A 25,443-nucleotide genomic window follows, 5' to 3' on the forward strand; every position below is an offset into this window, starting at 1 on the left:
GTACAAGTACAGCATATGGATGATATAATATAGAATATACTCTCTACTTCTAATAGAATAGAATTTAAAAATGAATAGGAATAAAAAACATAAAAGAGAATCAATGTTTGTTCGATGAAATCAATGGAGCAGAGGTAAAAAAAACGCTAAAAAAAAGATAATAAAGAATAAAAGTGAAGGGAAAGTTGAAAGGCACAGGACCATAGGTACATTGGTACGTATGTACGTACGTCTGAGGGAAAAAGATCGACATCTGGCGCTTACTGGAGTTCCCTGTGTCGCCACAGGTCAGGGTGGCGTCGAGTATTTGCGTCCCTCAGAGGGTTGGTCGACCCTCAGTCCTCACCAACCCTCAGTTTGTCTTGGAGTGCGAATGATATGCATTGTCACTAACAATTTTATCGATCGTATTTAATTTTCACAGTCTACTCTATACTCTATCCCATTATAATCAGTATAAATTACCGCGGTAACGATTTATAAAGTGGAAAATTTACCATAATGAACTATTATTTTTATTTATTTGATACTGCTGTCAATAACTCCTGTAAAAATAAACTGACTTATGGTTATGCTGTAAAAAAATTATTTAACACTACGGCTAATTTTTCAAGAATAAATTTTCCGGGCTTAAAATATTCTTTTATTGAAATTTTATCATCGATGAAGGGACCAATAATTTTTTATCCGACAGTGCGTGCTTGTGATTCTTCTATCGTTAGATGGAGCAAACTGGGGCATGCAAATTCAATAATGAAAGCTTATTAAAAAAGTAAGCTCATTTAATAACATTAATTTTCATCTTTATTTATCAGATATTAATTAATTAAAATTTTTTACACGCTGTAGGATTTGCCTCTTTTATTTTTGTTATTATTGTTATTGATTTGATTATAGTCATTAGAGCACTTTAATAATAACTACTAATTAAAGGCATGATAAATGTGTTAATCAATATTGGGTAAATATTATGAAATTGTATATGTATATTTTATTTATCAACAAACATCTATAAATTGGGTATAGTTTTCGTATTGTATTATTGATATTTTGTGTTTATTGAAAGTCTTTTGGGTAATATATATGAGATATATATTTGAGAATGTGTTCAAATTTTGGTTATGAAATATTTGTTTATTTTTAATTATGTTTAATGTTTGAGAAAAATAATACACGGAAAAAAGGATTTCTTGCAGCAAGAAAAATTTTAGTTTTCAATTCAAAATGCAAAAAATTTCTTGGGGCAAATAAAAATATTCTTGGAGCGAGTAAAATTTTTGCTTGACTCAGGAAATTTTAATTTTCAATTTATAAAGTAAAAACTTTCTTAGGGCAAATAAGTATTTTCTTAGGGCGAGTAAAAATTTTTCTCGGCTCAAGAAAATTTTGGTATTTAATTTATAAAGTAAATAAACTCTGGGGGCAAATAAAAATTTTCTTGAAGCGAGTAACAATTTTTTCTTGACTCAAGAAAATTTTTGTTTTCAATTTATGAAGTGAAGACTTTCTGACGGCAAATAAAAATATTCTTGGAGCGAGTAAATACTTTTTCTTGACTCAAGAAAATTTTTCTTTTTCAATTCATACTGTAATAACTTTCTTAGAGCAAATAAAAGTATTCTTGGAGCGAATAAAAATTTTTTCTTGGCTCAAGAAAATTTTAGTTTTCAATTCAAGGTGTAAAAAATTTCTTAGGGCAAATGAAAATATTCTTGGAGCAAATAAAAATTTTTCTTAGCTTAAGAAAATTTTAGTTTTCAATTCAAAATGCAACAAATTTCTTAGGGGAAATGAAAATTTTCTTGAGGTGAGTAAAGATTTTTTCTTGGCTTAAGAAAATTTTTGTTTTTCAATTCATACTGTAATAAATTTCTTAGAGCAAATAAAAGTATTCTTAGAGCGAGTAAAAATTTTTTCTTGGCTCAAGAAAATTTTAATTTTCAATTCATAGTGTAAAAAATTTTTTAGGGCAAATAAAAATATTCTTGGAGCAAGTAAACATTTTTTCTTGGCTTCAGAAAATTTTAGTTTTCAATTAAAAATGCAAAAAACTTCTTAGGGGAAATGAAAATTTTCTTGGGACGAGTAAAGACTTTTTCTTGGCTCAAGAAAATTTTTGTTTTCAATTTATAAAGTAAATACTTTCTTAGGGCAAATAAGTATTTTCTTAGAGCGAGTAAATACTTTTTCTTGACTCAAGAAAATTTTTGTTTTTCAATTCATAAAGTAAAAAAATTTTCTAGAAGCGAGTAAAAATTTTTCTGCGCCAAGAAATCCTTTATTTCTGTGTATTTTTATTTTATAATAAAAAAATAAATAATTAAAATTTTTTAAAAAACGTAAGCTAATTAAAATACTTTATATGAAATATGCAAATTTATTATTATTATAGTTGTGATTAGTGTTATTATTATTCCGTTTCAGATATAATGATAATGAAATAGACTTAATGTCAGTAAGAGAGTATAAGAGTGAGGGAACCCCGTAAAACGGAACTACGATGAAAATCTCACGCTTCTGTGACGTTGTCTCATTAATTATTCAGCGATTTTTCATGTGTCTTTTTTGTATTGCCTCGACAGCACGCAGTATAGATCTTTGTGAGTGATTTTATTTTTTGTTTCTACTTCTCTATATTTATACCATTATAATACAAATATACATACTTAATTTATCGTGCTCTACAGCTAAACTATTTGTATCTAAAATATTTTTTGACTCTCGCTTGACACAAGTTTACAAACATTCTAACAGGGGAAACACTAAGATTTAGTAGTTTAAATATCTGAGATTAAGGGAATATAAATACTAATTTTATAGTTTTATTATTTTTTCTATTAATCACAAATAAAAAAGAATATTTACATCTGGGTGAATGTTACTAATTACTGGAAATAAATTATTTATTAAAAATAATTTTTTTTAGCGCAATGTATAAATCCATTAGGAATGGAATCAGGTGCAATTTTGGATGCAGATATTACTGCAAGTTCTAGTTTTGATAGTGGAAATGTAGGACCACGTCAATCGAGGTTAAAAATCAATATTTTATTAATTATTCATTTAATAATAAAATTAATTAATCATCCGGGTCGAAAAATTTGATCTGATTTTAGTCTAACGAGATTGTAATTGGATTAATTGGCCTGTTTTTTAATTTTTATAAAAATTTTAAGCTGTTTTTGATCGACAGTGAAAATAATAGGCAGTAAAAGTCTGATTTTGATCTCGAGACAACCGATATCAGACTAAAAATTATTGAAAACAAGTCTAAAAATGTTCTAAATAAAGAATAGTACGGACTAAATTCGATTAAAGTTCACATTTTAAGTATCCCATGCCGAAAATGTTATTTGATTTTAGTCTAACTAGAATGTATTTGGACTAATTGGTCTGTGTTTGAACTAGTTGGTCTGTTTTTAAATTTTCATAAAATTTTTAAGCTGTTTTTGATATCAAGACAATCAAAAACAGACTAATAAAAATAATAGGCAGTAAAAGTCGGATTTTGGTCAGGATAAAAACAGGATAAGGCAAAATATTTTGAGAAGAAAGTTTGATTTTGATCTAGAGGCGACCAAAACACGAGTAAAAATTATTTAAAACAAGTCTGAAAATAGTACCGGCAAAATTCGATTAAACGTCACATCTTAATTAAATACAAATAAAAATTCCCGGTTTGAAAAATGTGATCTGTTTTAAATCAAATATAAAGCTTAAGTTATTTCTATTCAAAGTTCTTTTTTATTTGTATTTAATTAACATGTGCAATTTAATCGACTTTTGCCTGCACTATTCTCTATTTAGACTATTTCCAATCTTATTTTTAATCATTTGTAGTCTAATTTTGGTCAGCTATACATCAAAATCAGATTTATTTCTTAAAATATATCCCCTTCTTTTTTTTATCTAGACCAAAATTAGACTTTTCTAATCTATATTATTAAGAGAATAAGGAAAATTTTATTCCCGCCATATCTATATCATAGAATTAGTTAATGTTATTGAAATTGGTATCATTAGATAGGTCTTGACTTGAATTTGTGCCTTTTCATAGTTTAAACTCTTTTTAATTGCCAAGTATTGAGATAAATAGATTTATCTATATCATTCAAATTACATTTAAATTACGCGAGAAAAAAGACGATCGTATTTATTTTCTTTAAATAAATAAATTAATACTTTAATTATTCTCTCACTAAATATGACTGAATGTCACTGAATATATATCTATATTATTTATATCGCGTTACTTATTCCAAAATGATAGATTTTTATACTCCCTTTTGGTTTTAGGAAGCTTTTCAAAGCCAAAAAAGTGTGCATAGAAAAAAAAAAGGATTCATTGACACAAAAAATCTTTACTCGCCTAAAGAAAATTTTTACTTACCCCAATAAATTCTTTGCATTGTGAATTAAAAACAAAAATTTATTTAGAACTAGAAAAAATTACTTGGTGCAAGGAATTATTTCTTGACCAAAAAAATCTTTTCTCGCCCCAAGACAATTTTTGTATTTAATTCCTAATGCATAAAATTTCTTAGTTCAAATTAAAATTTTTCGCGGCAAGAAATCCTTTTTTTCTTCGTATTTTATAAATTTAGTAGTGATATTTGGGCAGTCACGTAGTGACTGTAGGTTGCTCGTCTCTTAATTGTCTTCAGACCAAAAACAGCTTAGAATTTTTTAAAAAATTTAAATACAAATCGACTGTAGTTCAAATACAGACCAATTAGTCCAAATGCAGTCAGACTAAAATCACAAACTTTTCGACTCGGGAAGTAAAATAGAATAAAAATAAAATTTCTATTTGATTTAAAACAGATAAAATTTATCGACCCGAACAGTTTACTTAATATTTAAAATAATTGAATTTAATAGCGTAATGACAATAATGAATGTATGAATAATTAACAGACTAAGAACAGAGAATCATGGTGGAGCTTGGTGTCCTAAAGCACAAATTACCAGTGAGCCTCGTGAATGGCTCGAAATCGATTTGCATTCTGTACATATGATCACTGGTACAAATACTCAAGGCCGTTTTGGAAATGGAGTGGGAGTTGAGTACGCAGAGGGTTATTTGTTAGAATATTGGCGCCCGCGGCTCGGTAAATGGGTACGGTACAGAGACATCAAAGGAAAGGAGGTAAAAGCTTCAATAAATCTTCTCTTTAAATACCTACTTATCTATTTAAAGCGTATTTCTTTTCATTTACTGTTTATTTAATGTCTTATTTTTTCTTTTGTTGTTTTCTTTCTCTCTTACACCAGTATTCAATAATAGCTTCTTTAATAATTATTATTATTCGATAAAATATCGTTAATAATTAAATTTAATTCTCTTTAGATTCTCAAAGGGAATACAAATACATATTTAGAAAATAAACATGAATTAGACCCGCCATTATGGGCAAGTAAAATAAGATTTTTACCCTACAGTAATCATCGACGGACTGTTTGTATGAGGGTCGAATTATATGGCTGCCTTTGGACGGGTAATTTAAATTTATTATTTTATTTCTTAAATTAAATTATGTCACAATGAAACAAAAAAAATTGAACTCAAGTAATTGCCATTAAGTTTAATGAAGTGGTAATGGTTATTTAATTAATAATTATAGATGGTATAGTGGCTTACTCGATGCCTCAAGGCGATACGAGAGGAAACGAATGGGAGTTCTTTGACGCAAGTTATGATGGTCACTGGGATGGTGAATTACGTCGTGGTTTGGGACAATTAGTTGACAGTAAAATTGGCCCGGATAATTTTAAAATGGGGTATTATGACTCAGTACGTAGTCAGGGCTGGGTTGCTTGGAGAAACGATACACGTGATAATGAACCTATTGAAATTAAATTTGAATTCGATACTGTACGGGAATTCGCTGCTGTTCATCTTTATTGCAATAATCAATTTAGTAGAGATGTTCAAGTATGTAACAATAATTTTTATTTTTAACAAAACTTTTTTAAATCGCATACGTAATTTTTTGAATCGTACGTTTATTTCAACGGTTGATAAACATTTCTTTTACCTTTTTTATTTTCAATTCAAAGAATTGATTATTTCAGAATTTAAAAATAATTAAAGATTTTTGAATTATTTGAAAATTTTTATACACAGAAAGAAAATTATGGGTACTTTTGCTATGCATTATGGGAATAGTTCCCATAATGGTATTGGAATTGTACCCATACTATTATAGGGATGATTTCCATAATATATGAGAAGGGTTCCGATAATAGTATGGGTACAATGCCTATACCATTATGGGAACTATTTCCAGAATGGTATAGGAACTATTGTAATAGAATTATGGGAACCATTCCGATAATATTACTGGAATGGTTCCTATAATTTATGAGAATGATTCCTACAAAATATATGGTTCATTCCTATATATTATGGGAATGATTCCCATAATATTATAGGAACAATTCCTTTAAATTATAGCAACGATTCCTATAATTATAGGAACCATATTCCTGTAATGTTATGGGTAGCATTCCCATAATTATAGGAACTGTTCCCATAATTTATGGCCATAATCCCTATGTTGGTATAGGAAAAATTTTTCTAGAATTATGGGAGTCGTTTCCATAATTTTCTTTCCGTGTAGTGTTCTATAGTTTTGAAAATTTTCAAATTCAATTTATCCATTTTAGTATTTATCGGACATACTTTCAAAAAAACTATCCTTGGCAGATCTGAATTACGGTAAATTACCGTAATTTATTGCAAGCTGCAGTAATTTACCGTAGAATTCGATATTTTTACGGCAAATTTGCTGCATATTTCGGTAATTTACGGGAAATCCGGTTAAATACGGCGGCAATTAACCGTGATTTGCGGAATTTTTACCGTAAGGACCGTATGCTTTTTTATTTCTACAGGTTCTAAAGGACAATACTTTATTTTATGGTAAAATACCACAGGTTTGCCGCAATTTTACGGTACGTTTTCGTTCTTTTACTGCAAAGTTACGGTAAAAATGCCGTACTGTTGCCGCACGTTTACCGCAAAATACCGCAATTTACTGCAAAATATCGTATATCACCGTAAAATACCGCAAGTTACCGTAAAATACCGTAATCATTCTTCCGAATGCCGTTAATTACGGAAAATTACGGTAGTTTACCGTAGTTCGGATCCACCAGGGACAGTTTTATTTTTAATTTATTTTAAATTCATTATATTTTCTTTTACTTCAATTTTTTCTATGGAAAAAATATTAATTTATATTGAAAATTGAATAGAGTTGAAGTGATTTAAATAATAATAAAATTATTTCTAGGTATTTTCACAAGTAGATGTATTATTTAGTATTGGAGGAACTTATTTTAGTGGTGAACCAATAGTCTATACATACATGGAAGACAAAATATTTGAAACTTCACGTAATATTACAATTAAACTTCACCACCGTGTCGGAAAATTTATAATACTTCGTCTCCATTTTTCATCAAAGTGGATAATGCTCAGTGAAGTTATATTTGATTCCGGTAATTATTTCATTTCATCAATAAAATATTTATAAACTATTTTATTTATTTTTATATTTTATACTATTACTTCTCTACACTCAGAAAATTAAATAAAAGAAACTACTATCTAGTTATGGTAAAATTTTTGACCATCAATCCGATAGTAGTGAATATTATCTAGATGATTTATACAATCATCTAGATCGTAATGTTTAGCATATGGTTGATAGTTGTTACAATCGTGTATGTTAACTAGAGTTAATTATTATTATTATCATTCTAAATAGTTATATTTATCATCCAGATGGAAACAGTTACCATCAGAAATTATAATTGTTACCATCCTGATAGTAACTGTAACAAAATTTAATGCAGAAGTTATCATCAAATAATTATTAATTCTATTAAAAAAAAATTATCACTGACTATTTTTGGATTGAAAAACGTTCCAATCATTCTAGATAATTGGAAATAAAAATTTAGCATAATAAACACAATTACTTAATTTTCTGAGTGTACACTCAGAAAATTAAATAATAGGAGTTACTATCTAGTGATGGTAAAATTTTTAGTCAATCATTTTTTCAATCTGATAGTACTGAATATCATCTAGATGATTGCATAGATCATCTAGATTGTAACAATTATCATATGTATGATAATGGCAATCACCTAGATGGTATTCACTACTATCAGATTGAAAAAATGATTGACTACAAATTTTACCATCACTAGATAGTAACTCCTATTATTTAATTTTCTGAGTGTAGTTATTTTGTTATAAGTCGTATCATATTTTTAGTAACATTAGTCTAGAATCGAATCCAACGGAAAATATTTTCAAGTGGTCGAAATTATACTAATTTTCAGTTTCAATTTTTTCCTTTTCTTTTATTCTTTTTCATACACAGAAAAAAAGGATTTCTTGTTGCAAAAAATTTTTACTCGCCCAAGAAAATTTTCTCGCTCCAAGAAATTCTTTTTTTCCGTCTATGCTTTAAAAATGTAATTTAAAAAAAAAATTAATGTCACTCATTTCAAGATATCGCTCATGGTAATTTCACACCTGAAGAATTTGCAACAACCGATTTATCATCATTACCAGACGAGTTTTTTACAAATAATAAAAATACAGTATCAGATAGTGAGCTTCCGGTATTAACTGCACAACATGATGATCCGACATACATGGCAGTAGTGATCGGTGTTCTTACAGCAATAATTCTACTGTTAGCCGTAGCAATATTTTTTATCGTATCACGCCACAGACAACGTAAATGTTTTGCAAGCCCAGTGGCAGTTAAAGTACCATCACATCTCAGTTCAACGTGTGCGACTGTCGAAAAAGGAGCAGCACTAATGGCTTACACGTTAGAAGAAGATGAAGGGTATTCATAATATAATAATATTGTATTTAAAAGTAATGTGTTTACACTAGATAATGAAAATTAATTTTGTAGTCGATATGCTGGCGGTGGCACAACTTCAACATTACCGCGTGAACTTGACAATCGACTTTTAGACCTTGTTAAATTAGATGAGTACCAAGAGCCTTATCAAGCTCTTAAATACGCTCCGTACTACAGCTACAGCACTATTATTATGGAAATGAAGGACATGATGTTGAACAATATGGGTACTGGTATCAATTACGCTGCCGGTATGAGTATAGAGTGTTTGTGACCCAAACAGATATGATGAGCAATGAAATTAATTAATTGTATAATTATTCAGTTCCAGAGGTCGTTACCGTACCTCTTCTAAATCCCGAGGGTACCTTTTCAACGCACGAAATTGCGTCTAGTTCAGTATCTAGTGTAAGTGCCAGTGATGATCAAGACAGTATTTTCTCAAAATCGTCGTCTCGTAACAGCCGCATTGATGATAAAAAGGTTTTATTTTAGATTTTATTTGTTAAGGGGCACCAATAGTGTAATCACCAGAAAAAGGAAATTTTTTTTAAAGAAAACTACTGCGTGAAATGATTTAATGTTGTACAGACATATTTTTGGATATACAATAAATACATGATTAAATTTTTGGACCGAACAATTACAAATTCAGCGAGTTAGTCGCGATCTCCCAATTCCAAAAAATACAGTGGCCAAAAACCGGGAATTATCAGGGAATTTAACTCAACTGGGAAATATCAGGGAATTTTGAAAAGTATCTGGAATTTAATTGCAAGAGTTCAAAATTTTTTAATTTTTAATAAAATACTAATTTAATGTTTGGTTTAATCTAATAATACTAATGATTTAATTACTGACGATGAAAATATAATAAATTGAATATCTTAATGATACGCATAAAATTTCTGAATTAGAGAAAAATATGAAAAACTTTACTGGAAAACCAGGAAATATCAGGGAATTTTGAAATTATTTCTTTGTGGCCACCCTGAAAAAAAAGTCCCCCTACTGCTGCAGTGACCTTCTCAGTGCATGAAATCCAAAAAAACCAAAAAGTTTATTAAACTAGGAGGTATAAAACGGTTTGGTTTAAAAGGTTTCAAACCAAGACCGGGTCCCAATTATTTTGCGCTCAAAAATTAAAGTTATATCAATGTATGGAAATAAGAACTGTCATTAAAGAAACTGCGAATAATTCACACTAGCACACAATTTTTCAGAACAAGACCGAGTCTTGATCATTTTGCATTCAAACTCTGGAATTGTTTTAATGAACGGGAACCAGGATTTTCATGAAAAAAACTGCGAATAATTCGCAAACACTATCGTGGTAAATTTTTTTCGACTCGGGCCACTAGCATACAATTTCTCACACCGCGAGGCCGGGTCTCTATTATTTTGCAATCACAATTTGGTATTTCCCATATCATGACCCTCGATCGAAAAAAAATTAAAATAAAAAAAAAACGTTTTAAATTTTGCGCTAAAATTTGATGATTTTTTCCCTGCCAAAATGACATTTTCTATTCAATCGGAAAACTGCAATAAGAATCAAAACGATCGGATGATTTGTCTTCGAGTCATACCTGCAGCAAATTTGCAAAAGTTTCGAGAACCGATGAGCGCCTTCGGATGACTGCAACTCAAAAAAACTATGAGATACACTTAAAATTTTAGTATGTTATTTTTAAAAGTATATACTACTAAAATATGCAAAAAAATCGATTTTTTCAAAATTTCACACTAGTGGTGCCCCTTAACGCAAATAAAAAAAAATCGTAGTAATTTAATTAGTTCTTTAAAACTAAATATAAAATTTTTTATTAGTCACCAACACAACAAGACGTTCTTGCGGCACTAAAAAAACGCTTGGAACAGTCAACAGTACCATTATTCCCACGACATCGACTACGAATGCTTTCTAAATTAGCCGAGGGAGCATTTGGATCGGTATAAAAATAAAAAATAACTTTTTTTTCTATTAATTTCTGTATTAAAATTTTTTCTCTTATATTTTATTAGGTCTATGTAGCAGAAGCTGAAGGAATTCCCGAGTATGGTACTGATTCTAATACACTCGGCAAAAGACTTGTTGCTGTTAAATTTTTACTGCCTGATGCCAGTGAAAAAGAAAAGTAATTGATGATACTAACAATAGTATTAATTCAAAATTTGAATATTAATTTAATTTAATTTACTTTATTTTAAGACTTGACTTCCAACGGGATGTAAGAATTTTAGCGGCACTCGAAGATATAAATATAGCAAGAGTTTTAGGAGTTTGTTGTCGTGAAGAACCTTATTGTGTTGTAATGGAATATTTAGAACATGGTGATCTTTGTCAATTTTTAAAGACTCATATTACTGTTGAAGATGCGCATTCTATGCCACATGGTGTTAAAACTCTTAGTTTCAATTGTCTTATTTATATGGCTGCCCAAATTGCATCAGGAATGCGATACTTAGAAAATTTAAATTTCGTTCATCGAGATTTAGCTACTAGGTTATTATAAAAACATTTTATTTATATCTTAAAGTTACATGGGCACTGCAAAAAATTTGCGGATTAAAGGCGGAGTGAATGCGAAGTGGATGACTGTTTATTTATTTACTCTATCAAAAAAATCCATGGGGAAATCCAGCGTAGATTCTTACGTGGGTTCGTACATGGGGATATCGGATGGATTGCCGTATGGTTTCCTATCCATATGGAATCCACCATAGGTCCTAATATAGATTCACACATGGATTCCTATGGGAATTCATGCCGTGTCAAATCCTTATGGAAATCTAGTATGGATTCCCATAAGAATTTTTACGCGATTTCCCATAGGAATCTGCACCATTTCTAAATCCATATAGGAATCTTGTATGGATTAGGAATTAGGAAAATTAACAAAAAGTGTCACGTTATTGATACAAACTAATTAATGGAAAAAAAAATATCCTGCTAATAGAATATTAATTTATTCTTTTTTTCATATATGGGTATCAATAGACGATATACTTAGAAATTTTGATACACCGGATTCTATAGAAATTATTTATATAGAAACCCACATTCTTATATGAATTTCTCACAAAGAAATCTACACTCAGAAAATTAAATAATAGAAGCTATTATCTAGTTATCGTAAAATTTCTACTATTAATTCGATAGTAGTGAATATTATCGAGATGATTGTATAAATCATCTAGATCTTAATTTTTAGCATATGGATGATAATTGTTACAATCCTGTATGTTAACTAGAGTTAATTATTATTATTATTCTAAATAGTTGTATTTATAATCCAGATAGTAACAGTTACCATCGGAAATTATAATTGTTACCATTCTGATAGTAACTGTTACGAAATTTAATGCAGAAGTAAATATGATCATCCTGATAGTAAATATTACCATCCTGATAGTAACTGTTACCATCCTGATATTATTAATCCTATTAAAAAAAAATTATAACACTAACTATTTTTGGATTGAAAAACGTTCCAATCATTCTAGATCATTGGAATAAAAAGTTTAGCATAACAAACACAATTACTTAATTTTCGGAGTGAATCTATCCTAGTTCCTATGTCAAGTTCCCATATGGGAATCCAGATACCCATGGTTTCCCGAATGAATTTTTATATAAATCCATACACTCCTATATTAATTCCTATGGATTTTTACATAAAGCCATACTTTCCTATATGGGTTCCTATGGGTTCCCATGCAATCCCACATGAATTTTTTTGATAGGGTAATCCTAGGAGATTCACTCCGAAGAGGAGTTTATTTTATTATTAAAACTCCGAATTAGAGTAACTGCGGATTTAAATAAAATCCAGATCACTCCACTGAAAAAACAAATTCTCTATTTACTTCGTATACGAAGTGATTTTTTTTTTACTCTTGATCTCTGAGTGAACTCAAAGAAATAAAATCCACATCCACTCAGAATTCACTCCCGATTTTTTACAGTGTTGCTGTTAATAATTACAATAACATTAATAAAAATAAAAACAATATTAATAATAATAATAAAATTATTTGTCTACAGGAATTGTTTAGTTGGTAAGGCATATCTTATAAAAATTTCCGACTTTGGCACAGATAATGAACTATATGCTGGTGATTACTATCAAGTTAATGATGGCGCATTACTACCAGTGCGTTGGATGGCTTGGGAATGTGTTTTCTTGGTTAGTAAAATTATTAAGTCGAAAGTATTTCTTAATTGACAACACTATTTAATTCCTTAAATTATCTACAGAGAAAATACACGACTAAGAGCGACGTTTGGGCATTTGCGGTTACACTTTGGGAAATTTTGAATCTCGGCCGGCATGTGCCTTACGAGGATCTAACCGACGAAGAAGTTGTTGAAAATCTTGAACAATTACACACCGAAAATGTAAATTGTCATAATGGTAGGAATGACAATGACACAAAAGTACGTGTATTATTTGAATATTTACCGAAACCAAAAACATCTAGTAAAGACATTTACGATTTAATGTTGGAATGTTGGAGACGAGACGAAAATAGTCGTCCGACTTTCCGTGAAATATCACTTTTTCTTCAAAGAAAAAATCTTGGATATGCACCAACTTGTTAATAATATTTTTTAAAAATATGTTCGATATTATTTAATTGAACAATCATACGGATGCATAATTAGATGTGTATTATAATTATAATAATTAGTAATAAGTATTAACATAAAGAAAACTATCAAAAAGTATTTATTAAATATGCATTTAATGCATTTTAACAAACAAATAATTGAAATACGGTAGTTTCAAATTACATATATATATTAGGGTAGTCGTTAAAATTAAATTTTCTGACGCCCCATAAAAAGCTTCTTTTTAGTGAAAAAATACGTGGGGAACTGAGTTTTTTCTTTTTAAGTAAAAAGAACACGTGCCTCAGGACAATCAAAGTTCATTTTTCGATACAATCGCGGTTTTTTTTAAATATCTCATGAAATATGCAGATTAAAGGAAAAAATCATAGAAGCAAATTTGTAGGAAATTAAATTTTTGACAAAAAAGGTCATGTTCATTTTTTTTATAAAATGTGTATTTATGAAGATATTTAAAAAACTTTTTTTAGATCAGATGAATTGAGCGTTTGAAGGATTACAAATTTTGAAAATAACATTTTTCTAAGTATATAGAAATTACAATAAGCATTAATGATTGATATGTTACGAGTTACGAAGTTGTCTATATTTAAGAAAAAATGTCATTTTTATGTACCTGAAGATCGGAACATTTTTCGCGAAACGAAAATCAAAAAACAAAATGACAAGTAAGAAGTCTACTGGATCTAGAGTTTTGAAATGTTTCGTGCACGCGCTAGTATGTCAGCCGAAAATTGCAGGCCACTTCCAACTACCCCTTAAGCAGTCAAATTACATAAATTTTTCATTTTCCTTGCGCGAAAAACGTTTCGATCTTCAGGTACATTTATTTTTAACATTCGTTTTCCTTAAAATGCTCAATTGATAAGATCTAAAAAAGTTTTTTTAAAATATCTTCATAAATACACATTTTATAAAAAAAATGAACATGACCTTTTTTGTCAAGAATTTAATTTCCTACAAAATTGTTCCTCTGATTTTTTCCTTTAATCTGCATCTTTAATGAGATATTTAAAAAAAACCGCGATTGTATCGAAAAATGAACTTTAATCGTCCTAAGGCACGTGTTTTTTTTATTTAAAACAAAAAAACCAAATTCCTCACGTATTTTTTTACAAAAAAGAAGATTTTGTGGGGCGCCCGAGAAAATTTAATTTTCAACGACCACTATAATATATATATGTCCCCGAATGCGTAAAATTGTTACGTATACTAATGTGTACTTTTTTTAAAAACTGAAATTCGTAATAAGTAAATTGTAAGAAATTTTTATTACTAAGCTTCAAAAAATGAAACGATCATTAAAAATGATCGGCTTACATATCTTATTTATTAAATTACTTTTTTTTTTAATTTAAAAATTTTTAAAACACTGATGTATTAAATATATGAAAGATGTGAGTAAATAATTATGATATAAATATATCGTTACTAAGTATAGTGTTAATTTAAATAAAAATTGGCAATAAAACGACTCGATTGTGATTTTTTAAATCACAATAAAATTTAATACTGCAAGCCATAAGATAAAATGCTTCTCCCCTACGTGGTATATATTTTAAACTTATGAAAAGATTTGATTTTTCATTGTTACAATGACAGTATCAATAATAATATTAATAATAATAATAATAAAATGAAATCATGCGTAATTATGTTCATGTTATCACCTATAACATAACTATATATTTGTATATATTAGACGGGATCAACTATAAAAGTACCTTTCATAAATCATTATAATTCAGAATTATATAAAAAAAATATCACTAAACAACGAAAAGTTAAAAAAGATTATTTACAAAAATTATTCATATTGAAAATTAAATTATAAATTTTCAACGAAATTATAATATTCTTCATAAATTAACAATTCATTTATTGAGTATACTTTTTTTTAGTAATGAAATTATTTTTAACTATACCTGCGTTGAAAGTTTAAATTCCTGCCCTGTTTCGAGGGAAGAAAGTCGTTCTCTTCTTTTGTGAGAAAATGCATGATAAGAATCAGCGCGTGCGACATTCTTCCCACAAACGGAGGTAAAAATTTCAACTTTCAGGTGCACTGAGAGAACAATTTATTTGAGCCAAATAAATAGATTTATTTGACTGAACAAAATCATTTATTTCATTCAAATATATATTCGTTTATAGTTAACAAATCTTGGTTAAAAAAAAATTCAAAACAAAGATTTGTTAACTATAAACAAATCATGATTTCATTCAAATGAACCATATCTTTGTCTCAAATTGGGTCCATTCAAATATGGGATTTATTTGCTTGAAACGAATCTTATTTGGCTCAAATAAATTGTTCTCTCAGTGTGTAGATCTGGTGAAAAATTGTATGTACACCACGGAGGAAGGTAGGACGACCCAATCCACGTGGTTATCAATTACACACGGGGGTTGTAATATCCCACTTTCCTCCCTTGGTATGTAATATACTATTTCATGATACCAGCATCGAAACTTAAGATTTCATTGTTTCTACCGCCAGTCGTAAGAAGATAATTTCAGTCCAATGCCGCGAATGAATATTAGCAAACGCGTAAAATGTGAATGATTCAGTCAGCGGGCAGAAACAAACTTGTTTCGTCCGTGGGAACAAACAAATAAAGTTTCTGCCGCTGACTGAAGGCTTTCGCAATTTAAACTCTGATACTTGTCATTTATTTAATAATAAATTCAGACCATTAATTTTATTTACACGACAATTTACGCTTACGCTAATAGTTGATGACATCATTGGTCTTAAATTAACTTGTTTCTGACTGGCTGCTGACACTGAAACATTAAATTCCAATGCAGGTGATCATGAAAAATCTAGTGTGTAACTCAGGATATACACTCACAATATACTATTATAAAATATTCTGTTAATTGCATTTATAAATTTTTTTTTACTATGTTGTTCCTGTAACAAAATGATAATAAGTTAATTAATTAATTAATTAATTTATTCAAATTATAAGTTAACTATAATCATCTTCCAAATAATTCCATTTATTAACTGTTGATAAATGTATTTTTAATTGAATAATTCACCATCTTGTGGTTGAACTATCATGTAAACGTAGTAGACTGTACGAAGTAGTTAATAAGAACGTTGTAAAAACCGCGTTAAAAAAAAAATGATATACATATTGGTATTTATTGTGGCACTTAATTAATGGCTTCATGCTTAAAACTTCTACGTTCCTAAAAAATATTATATTAAGAAACTGATAAAATAAATTACTCACATTATTCATTTAGTTTGATTACTTATATATTCGTACAAAAATTATGATTTTCTGTTGCATTTTTAATAGTATATATTATTTTAGACAATACTTTAAAATATCTAAACCAAAGATTTAAGCTATCGCCGTAAATCATGATAATTACAAAATTATTTGTATTTAATTTTCTTTACTTGGGTATAAATATAAAAATGAAAAAAAGTTTCCAAGTGTTTTAATAGATTGTGTAACCTATTGTTGTATCCCATTTTCGTAAAATTTTGAATATTCACCGGCGCGCTTTTTTTGAATCGGACAGTCATTCATTTCGTTGAATGGAAGGGTCTGTTTGATGCTCGTACTTGTGTACTAGATTTTTTTCTAGAAATTGGTGGTGTCTGATAAAGAAAATACGTGATAGCGTTTCTTCTTTGAATTGCATCTATTAGTTCATACCAGGGGCAGATGTAGCCTACAATCTCTCAGTCCGATTAACAACAAGCTGTCTTTGGTACCAACAGCCGTTGGTATCTTTACTATCGGGCGGGAAGTGTGCGCAGATAACCAGTTTCACTGCGCAACCATTAATTTATTAAGCTACGGAAAAACAGTTTCGGTTAATTTGCCATCAAGTTTAGGGAAGCATTTAATTGCCCAACTATTGGTTGGCGTAACATTGATATTCACTTTAAGTATATGCACGAAAACTTATATTAAGTATCAGTTGAGAAAAATATATTAAGGGTGGACAGTATTAACGAAATTTTACTTTTCTTATCACGAAAAAATAATGAAAGTCAATAAGTAAATAAACTGTAATGCGTTTAATAGATTTTTGGCCAAATGATGTTTGTATATTTACTTTGCTTAATAATCTTATATTTTGCAGTGAGCACAAAGGTGTCTGAGCTTGACCCTCATACCAGGAAAAGGTGTTCTCCGAAAACATTAATTGTATACGAGGGATTTGTCTTAAAGCCGATAAAATTATAAAATGAATATTAGGGTGATCCAAAAAATAACAAATTTTTTTTTTCTCGGAAACAGGTTCAAAAGTTTCATTCAGATATAAAAAGACGCCTGTGAAAATTAGAGCTCTTAATATTAACATTAAGAGGTTCCTCATCGCACTTTTATATTTTCCATAAGAATAATATGGAAAAAATTTTTTTTACGTCTTCTGATTTTTATAAGTAGCTAACGATGTGTCATAGGAATAATTGGCAGGCTTATTTTTGTAGGGAATTGAATGCTCTATAAAAAAAGATTCTTATCATTTTTTGAGGAATCTATTTGTTCAAAAGTTATTTGAGGTTGAAGTCGAATTCATATTAAATTTGAGATTTTCTTAATTTTCCGGCGAAACTATCAGACCTATTACAAAATATCATTGGATCTTTTTTGTAGACTATTTTATTCCCTAGAAGTTATTTCAAATAAAGTTTTTTCGAATTCCGCATTGTTTTCTAGTTATTTTTATTTTAATGTCAAGCTCTTAAAATCGATCAGAAGACTAATTTTTTTATGAGCATGACATTAAAATAAAAATAACTAGAAAACAATGCGGAATTCGAAAAAACTTTACAAGAAATAACTTCTAGGGAATAAAATAGTCTACAAAAAAGGTCTAATGATATTTTGTAATAGGTCTGATAGTTTCGCCGGAAAAGTAAGAAAATCTCAAAATTTAACATGAATTCGACTTAAACCTCAAATAACTTTTGAGCAAATAGATTCCATAAAAAATGATAAGAATCTTTTTTTGTAGAGCATTCAATTCCCTACAAAAATATGCCTGCCAATTATTCCTATGATGCATCGTTAGCTATTTATAAAAATCAGAAGACATAATAAAAATTTTTTCCATGTTATTCTTATAGAAAATATAAAAGTGCGATGAGGAACCTCTTAATGTTAATATTAAGAACTCTAATTTTCACAGGCGTCTTTTTTTATCTAAATGAAATTAGATGTAAGCTGCTGAATATTTTTCAAATTTATACATAGATCCTCAAAGTTGATGTCTCAAGCTTTCCAAAACTCTATGACAAGTCATAATTATCCCCAATTGAAGCTAGCCAAAAAAAAAATCGAAAATTAACAATTTCATTTTGAATTACAAAATCGATACTTTTTAGATAGCTTTAATTGACATTTGAATAATGGTAATTATGACTTGTCATAGGTTTTTGGAAAGCTTGAGGACTCAACTTTGAAGATCTATGTATAAATTTAAAAAATATTCAGCAGCTTACAATTAATTACACTTGCAAAAAAAAAAAAAAATTTTTACATGTTAATCAGATGGGAAATTAAAATTAAAATAGCGACCTCTTAGAGTTGAGCTAGAGAGCGCATCTTTTGGGAGGATTTTTTTCTCGGCAACCACTAACGTTTTGTGGGGTAAGAGCGAAAAAAAAAAATTAACGTTTTTTTTTTGAAGCACCCTAATATATATATAAATAAAGTTGTAGGGAAGCTTTCAAGTTTAGGAGTTATATTATAAGTAGGTTTGCCTGAGATTTCTGCTTATCCAAAAAATTTCAAAATGCATCACCTTATAATTCTAGATATTTCTATACTTCTAAGAACCTTCGTCAATTAAAACTAGATTTATCTTTAGGGATTAAACTCAATTATTTAGTTTAAGAAAATGAGTGATTGTGTACTATTTTTATTTTAAGTACTTTCAAGTATTATTGGCGAAACATATTTATAAATATTTGTTTACACGAAATATTGATAAATTTTTCTTTATAATCTTTGTCTATTAGTCATCGGGAATTTAAGATTTTTGTTTATTTTCTGTGATAAATTTTAAAATAAACTAAATCCAAAAATTATTAGTCAGGTATTCAACTGACCAAACAGTACAGCTGTACAAACATAGTTATTTTCTAAACCCTATATATAAGTGTATTACTTTGTTAATCCATTTGTCAGTTTCTTTATCATTAAATTAAAATTAAATTTATGACGGCATATATTTATAAAATGCTTATCCTAAAAGTTATTACAGGGCCTTGTTAATTTTTTTTTCTTAAGGAATTAATTAAAACAGAGGCAAAGTTTATGTTTTGGATGAAAAAACGAGTTGTGCATAGAGAAATTGATACTTCCACTACACATTTTATCGACGATAAAGGTCGTTCGTTCAAGAATTAAATGAGACGTTAAGTTGCCTTATTATGTATCTTACAGTTATAGTTTTTTATTTTTTTTTTTCTATTCTTCTAAAACCCGAGGCTAAATCATCTAATATTCATGATATATAATGCAGAAAATTTTTATACCACAAACATCATCCTTTATATTGTTAGACCTTGGATAGCGTTTCATATTTAATACAAATATCATTATGTATAAAGTTTGTAACCGTAAGAATTAGTAACGTAACTGGCTAAGAACTCGAAACATCCTTATAATATCCCGCATGAAAAAACTTTACATGTGAAAAAATATACTTGAAAATATATAAATATTAAAATGTGGTATAGTGCACAATATATAAAATAGTATTTATATTTTTGCCGTATATATATATTACATTATATTGAAAAAAAAAATTGCTACAATATATTAATTATATCTTTATCAATGTAACTTTTTTTTATGTATGTTTAGTATATACATCTTGGTATATTTTATTATATATTGATATATTGTATTGAAAATAATATATTTATTAATATAGAGTATGATGTATATTTTTTATATAAGTTTTCCATATTACAAAATATATAGTACTCCATATATTGTGCAATATATAACGTCCAATATATTGCAAACTATATGGTACCATACTTTTTTTTCGTACTATTGTGTGTTTCATAATAAAAATCATGCATTTTAGTTTGTCATTTTAATTTCTATGCTATCGGGCATTCAATGCAGAAAATTTTTATACCGCAAACATCATCCTTTATATTGTAAGACCTTGAATAGCGTTTCATATTGATTAAAAATATCATCATATATAAAGTTTCTCACCGTAATAATGAAATTAATCCACAACTATCTTTATAATATAGAAGTCATGAAAACTATATGAATTCAAAATGTTAGTAACGTGATTGGCTAAGAACTCGAAACATCCTTATAATATAGAAGATATGAAAAATGTGTAAAGCCAAAGTATTCGAAACGTGATTGGCTAAGAATATGCGGAAAATGACCCGCCTGCGCTTGCGCGCGAAAAATGTACGTTAGGGAGAACATATAAAAGTAGGTGAGTGAATCATTTTAATTTAGTTTCACCACTATTCTATGTTCACTTGCTGCACTTAGAATTAATAAAATATCAGTACTTGATACATAAGTTATAAATTTTAAAAGAAGACTATTTTCAATTGAAGTATCGTTTAATTTTTAATCATGTCGGAAAACCGTGAAAAAAATATAAGATTATTATTAAATAAAGTCTTCGGTGGTGGAATAAAGATCGAAAATTTAGAGACCAATGGGTTATCAGTTGGTGAGAATTATCAAAGTGAAATCATCAGCGTTAATTTAAAAGTTAATAATGAGAAAGATACTGATCAAGATAATAATCGTTCTGTAATCATGAAGATGCTACCAATGAATAAAGATTATCGAGAAATATGTGATCTTAAATCGTTATTCAAAAGAGAAGTTTTTATGTATGGGACAATATTGCCGGCGTATAAAAGATTTGAAATTGATAGCGGTATAAGTGAGAGTGAAGTACTCAATATCGCTCCACTTCATTATGGGTCACAATTAAATTCCAATGCTGAAATCGGTTTCTATGAAGATAATGATACATTTATTGCATTAGAAAATTTAAGAACTCAAGGATATTACAAAGTTGATCGAAAAATTGGTGCAAATCTTATTCATTCAAAATTAGCAGTACAAGCTATGGCTAAATTTCATGCTATTGGAATAGCTATTAAACACAAAAACCCAAAAGGATTCGAGATGTTGAAGAAAGAATCTACACCAGCCCAAGTAAAACATCCTCAAGATTGGATCGAGATCGCCGAAAATGTATATAAACTAATAGAAAACGACTCAAAGATTCAAAAATATGTTGATTCGTGTAAGAAATTATATAAGATGGAAGAGGATCAACGGACATCTACGCCGCTCGAGCCATGGACATCAATAATTCATGGAGATTTTTCATCTTTAAATATACTATTTCATCAAAAGCCAGATAAAAGTATTCCTGAAGATGTCAAATTTGTCGATTTTCAAAACCACACATTTACTAGCCCACTGCGTGAGCTTGCATTCTTTCTTGCCATCAGTGCTGATCAAGAAGTTTTCGAAAATCACTATGATGAGCTTCTTGATCTATATTATGAGACTCTCAAAAATAGATTAACTTTATTCGGTGTTGATACTAAATTGTACTCGAAAGAGAGCTTTAATAAGCAATATGTTCAGGATGCACGATTACATTTTCCACATTGTATTGCGGTACTTCAAATAGTCACTTTGGACGTGGGAATAAACGATGAAGCTGTTGCAAACCTCCCAAAACTACTTCTTCAAAATTCTCCGAGAAATGATATATTCTGTGAAAAGTTGCGAAAAATTATTTTATTTTATGATGGTCGTGGATGGTTCAATTGACTATTAACTGTGTAATTCGTTTAAATTCTCAAAATTGTATCATTAATTGTGAGTTTTATTTCATTTATAACTGTCAGATACAAAATAAATTATGATATAAATTTTTTTTACCAATTGAATATGAACTTATAAACAAACTTAATTTCTTAAACTTTTTGTGAATTTTTAAAAATTTTTTCCATGTAATGAATGTTTTTATGAGTCTAATTACAATAAAAATTAATGTTTTTTTGCACTTTTAAATTGTTTATAGCTTTTATTATATTTTTATAACCAAAATCATCTAAAATTTTTGATATATTATGTTCTAACTATATTAATAAACTATACTGATATTTTATGTTCCAAAGTTGATAGACACTTTCTGAGAAAGTTGTAAATCCAATAAGTTGACGGAAAGTTGCCTTCAATTTTTCGAGAAAGTTGCATTCAATTTTTTGAGAAAGTTGCCTTCAATTTTTTGAGAAAGCTGCCTTCGAAATGCGGATCTTTACTGCCGCCAACTTTCTCAGAAAGTTGGCGGTAACCTGTAGCCAAAAGTTGTAAAAGCTAGAGTTGTCGCCAATTTGTCGTAAAGTGGGTCGCAAATTAATAAACACCAACTTTTTGACGAGCAACTCGTGCTATCAGGGTATGAATTTATTAAGTTACGGGAAAACAGTTTCGGTTAATTTCCCATCAAGTTGAGAGTAGCATTTGATTGTCAACCTATTGGTTGTTGTAACATTCATATTCACTTTGAGTATATGCACGAAAACTTATATTAAGTATCAGTTGAGAAAAATATATTAAGGGTGGGCAATACTAACCAAATTTTACTTTTCTAATCACGAAAAAATAACGGAAGTCAAAATAATGCGTTTAATAGATTTTGGCCAAATGTTGTTTGTATATTTACTTTGCATAATAATCTTATATTTTGTAGCGAGCACAAAGGAACCCGTATTTTAAGATCATCAAATTCTGAGCTTGACCCTCATACCAGAAAAAGATGTTCTCCGTATGCATTAATTGTATACGAGGGATTTGTCTTAGAGTCGATAAAGTTATAAAATGAATATATATATAAATAAAGTTGTAGAGAAGCTTTCAAGTTTAAAACTAGAGGTTTCATCATAAGTAGTTTTACCTGAGATTTCTGTTTACCCGAAAAGTTTCAATGTGCATCACCTTATAGTTCTAGATATTTCTACACTTCTAAGAACCTTCTTCAATTAAAACTAGATTTGTCTTTAGGGATTAAACTCAATTATTTAGTTTAAGGCAATTAGTGGTTATGTGCTATTTTAAATACTATCAAGTACTGTTGGTGAAACATATTTATATATTAATCTTTGTCTATTATTCATCGGGGATTTTAGATTTTTGTTTATTTTCAGTAATAAATTTCAAAATACACTAAATCCAAAAATTATCATTCAAGTATTCAACTGACCAAACAGTAGAGCTGTACAAACATAGTGGTTTTCTAAACACTATATATAATTGTCTTTACTTTGTTAATCCACATGTCAGTTTCTTTATCATTAAATTAAAATTAAATTTATGACGGCATATATTTATAAAATGTTTATCCTAAAAGTTATTACAGGACATTGTTAATTTTTTTTTCTTAAGGAATTAATTAAAACAGAATCAAAGTTTATGTTTTTGAAGAACAAACGAGTTATGCATCGATAAATTGATCCTTCTACTACACATTTTATTGACGATAAAGTTCGTTCGTTCAAGAATTAAATGAGACGTTAAGTTGCCTTATTATGTATCTTACAGTTATAGTTTTTTTATTTTTTTTTTTCTATTTTTCTAAAACCCGAGGCTAAATCATCTAATATTCATGATATTTAATGCAGAAAATTTGTATACCACAAACATCATCCTTTATATTGTTAGACCTTGGATAACGTTTCATATTTAATACAAATATCATTATGTATAACGTTTGTAACCGTAAGAAGACATGAAAAATTTATGAATTCAAAATATTAGTAACGTAACTGGCTAAGAACTCGAAATATCCTTATAATATCCCGCATGAAAAAACTTTATATGTGAAAAAATATACTTGAAAATATATGAATATTATAATGGTATATACTGCGGAATATATAAAATAATATTTATATTTTTGCCGTATATATATATTATATTATATTGAAAAAAAATATATTGCTACAATATATTAATTATATCTTTATCAATGTAACTTTTTTTTATGTATGTTTAGTATAAACATCTTGGTATATTTTATTATATATTGATATATTGTATTGAAAATGATATATTTATTAATATAGAGTATGATGTATATTTTTTATATAAATTTTCCAGTATATTATTAAATATATGGTACTCCATATATTTTGCAACATATAACGTCCAATATATTGCAAAATATATGGTACCATACATATTTTTTCGTACTATGGTATGTTACATAATAAAAACCATGCATTTTAGTTTGTAATTTTCATTTCTATGCTATCGGGCAGCTTTTCAAAAAAATATAGATATATAAAGACTATAACTTTCAATATATCGAGAAAAATATAATTTTTAATATATTGAGAAATATATAATCCAATATACCGCAAACCATAGATTTAAACATATAAGTTCTTCCATGTATGATCAATTACATACAGACAATATATCACTAATTATATGAGTCATAATATATATAAATTTTATCATATTATACTTTATAAATTGCATATATAACATCCATCTTTGACAAAAATATATATTGAGCATTATATGAGATAATATATATAGATAAATATAAAACATTATATAAAAAGAAATATATTATCAAAAATATATTATCCAATATATGTAAAAAACATAGAATCATAAATATATATATTTTTGCCGCCATATAATTATCACATATTCACCATATATATTTTTATATATTTTAAACAATATATAGCTTTTCCATGCAAGATAAAAGATATGAAAAATATGTAAAGCCGAACTATTCGAAACGTGATTGGCTCAAAATATGTGAAAAATGACACGCCTGCGCTTGCGCGCCAAAAATGTACGCTAGTAAGGACACATAAAACTAGTTGAATGAATTATT

General features: G+C 28.4%; 2 protein-coding genes across 4 annotated transcripts; both read left to right on the top strand.

Moving 5' to 3' along the window:
- Positions 1-335: 335 nt before the first annotated feature.
- Positions 336-16,957, top strand: LOC130672730 (discoidin domain-containing receptor 2). 3 transcript variants are annotated; one of them, XR_008990763.1, is made up of 16 exons: positions 336-772; positions 2,425-2,600; positions 2,927-3,032; positions 4,918-5,149; positions 5,351-5,498; positions 5,625-5,935; positions 7,299-7,506; positions 8,531-8,876; positions 8,949-9,148; positions 9,223-9,380; positions 10,728-10,850; positions 10,923-11,035; positions 11,110-11,403; positions 12,946-13,087; positions 13,159-15,593; positions 15,857-16,957. XR_008990763.1 is itself a non-coding variant. In XM_057477435.1 (15 exons), the coding sequence occupies exons 2-15, from the start codon at positions 2,501-2,503 to the stop codon at positions 13,501-13,503; spliced, it is 2,826 nt and encodes a 941-aa protein (XP_057333418.1). In that variant the 5' UTR covers positions 336-772; positions 2,425-2,500; the 3' UTR covers positions 13,504-16,957. The 3 variants fall into 3 exon arrangements, 2 of the variants coding, with proteins under 2 accessions (XP_057333418.1, XP_057333419.1); XM_057477435.1 differs by having other exon boundaries at positions 13,159-16,957; XM_057477436.1 differs by lacking the exon at positions 336-772 and adding an exon at positions 946-961 and having other exon boundaries at positions 13,159-16,957.
- A 4,048-nt stretch (positions 16,958-21,005) lies between these two features.
- LOC130672831 (uncharacterized) lies at positions 21,006-22,601 on the top strand. The gene has a single exon (XM_057477588.1). The coding sequence runs from the start codon at positions 21,132-21,134 to the stop codon at positions 22,356-22,358; it is 1,227 nt and encodes a 408-aa protein (XP_057333571.1). The 5' UTR covers positions 21,006-21,131; the 3' UTR covers positions 22,359-22,601.
- Positions 22,602-25,443: the final 2,842 nt, after the last annotated feature.

The sequence above is a fragment of the Microplitis mediator genome, chromosome 8 (genome assembly GCF_029852145.1).
Source record: "Microplitis mediator isolate UGA2020A chromosome 8, iyMicMedi2.1, whole genome shotgun sequence".
Taxonomy (NCBI): Eukaryota; Metazoa; Arthropoda; class Insecta; order Hymenoptera; family Braconidae; genus Microplitis; species Microplitis mediator.

Excerpts from the sequence above, each read along its gene's own strand:
- LOC130672730 (XM_057477435.1), top strand. The coding sequence starts at position 2,501 with ATGAAAATCTCACGCTTCTGTGACGTTGTCTCATTAATTATTCAGCGA. Across the intron at positions 8,877-8,948 it reads ACGTTAGAAGAAGATGAAGG|TCGATATGCTGGCGGTGGCA; the intron begins GTATTCATAATA and ends TTAATTTTGTAG. Across the intron at positions 9,381-10,727 it reads GCCGCATTGATGATAAAAAG|TCACCAACACAACAAGACGT; the intron begins GTTTTATTTTAG and ends ATTTTTTATTAG.
- LOC130672831 (XM_057477588.1), top strand. The coding sequence starts at position 21,132 with ATGTCGGAAAACCGTGAAAAAAATATAAGATTATTATTAAATAAAGTC.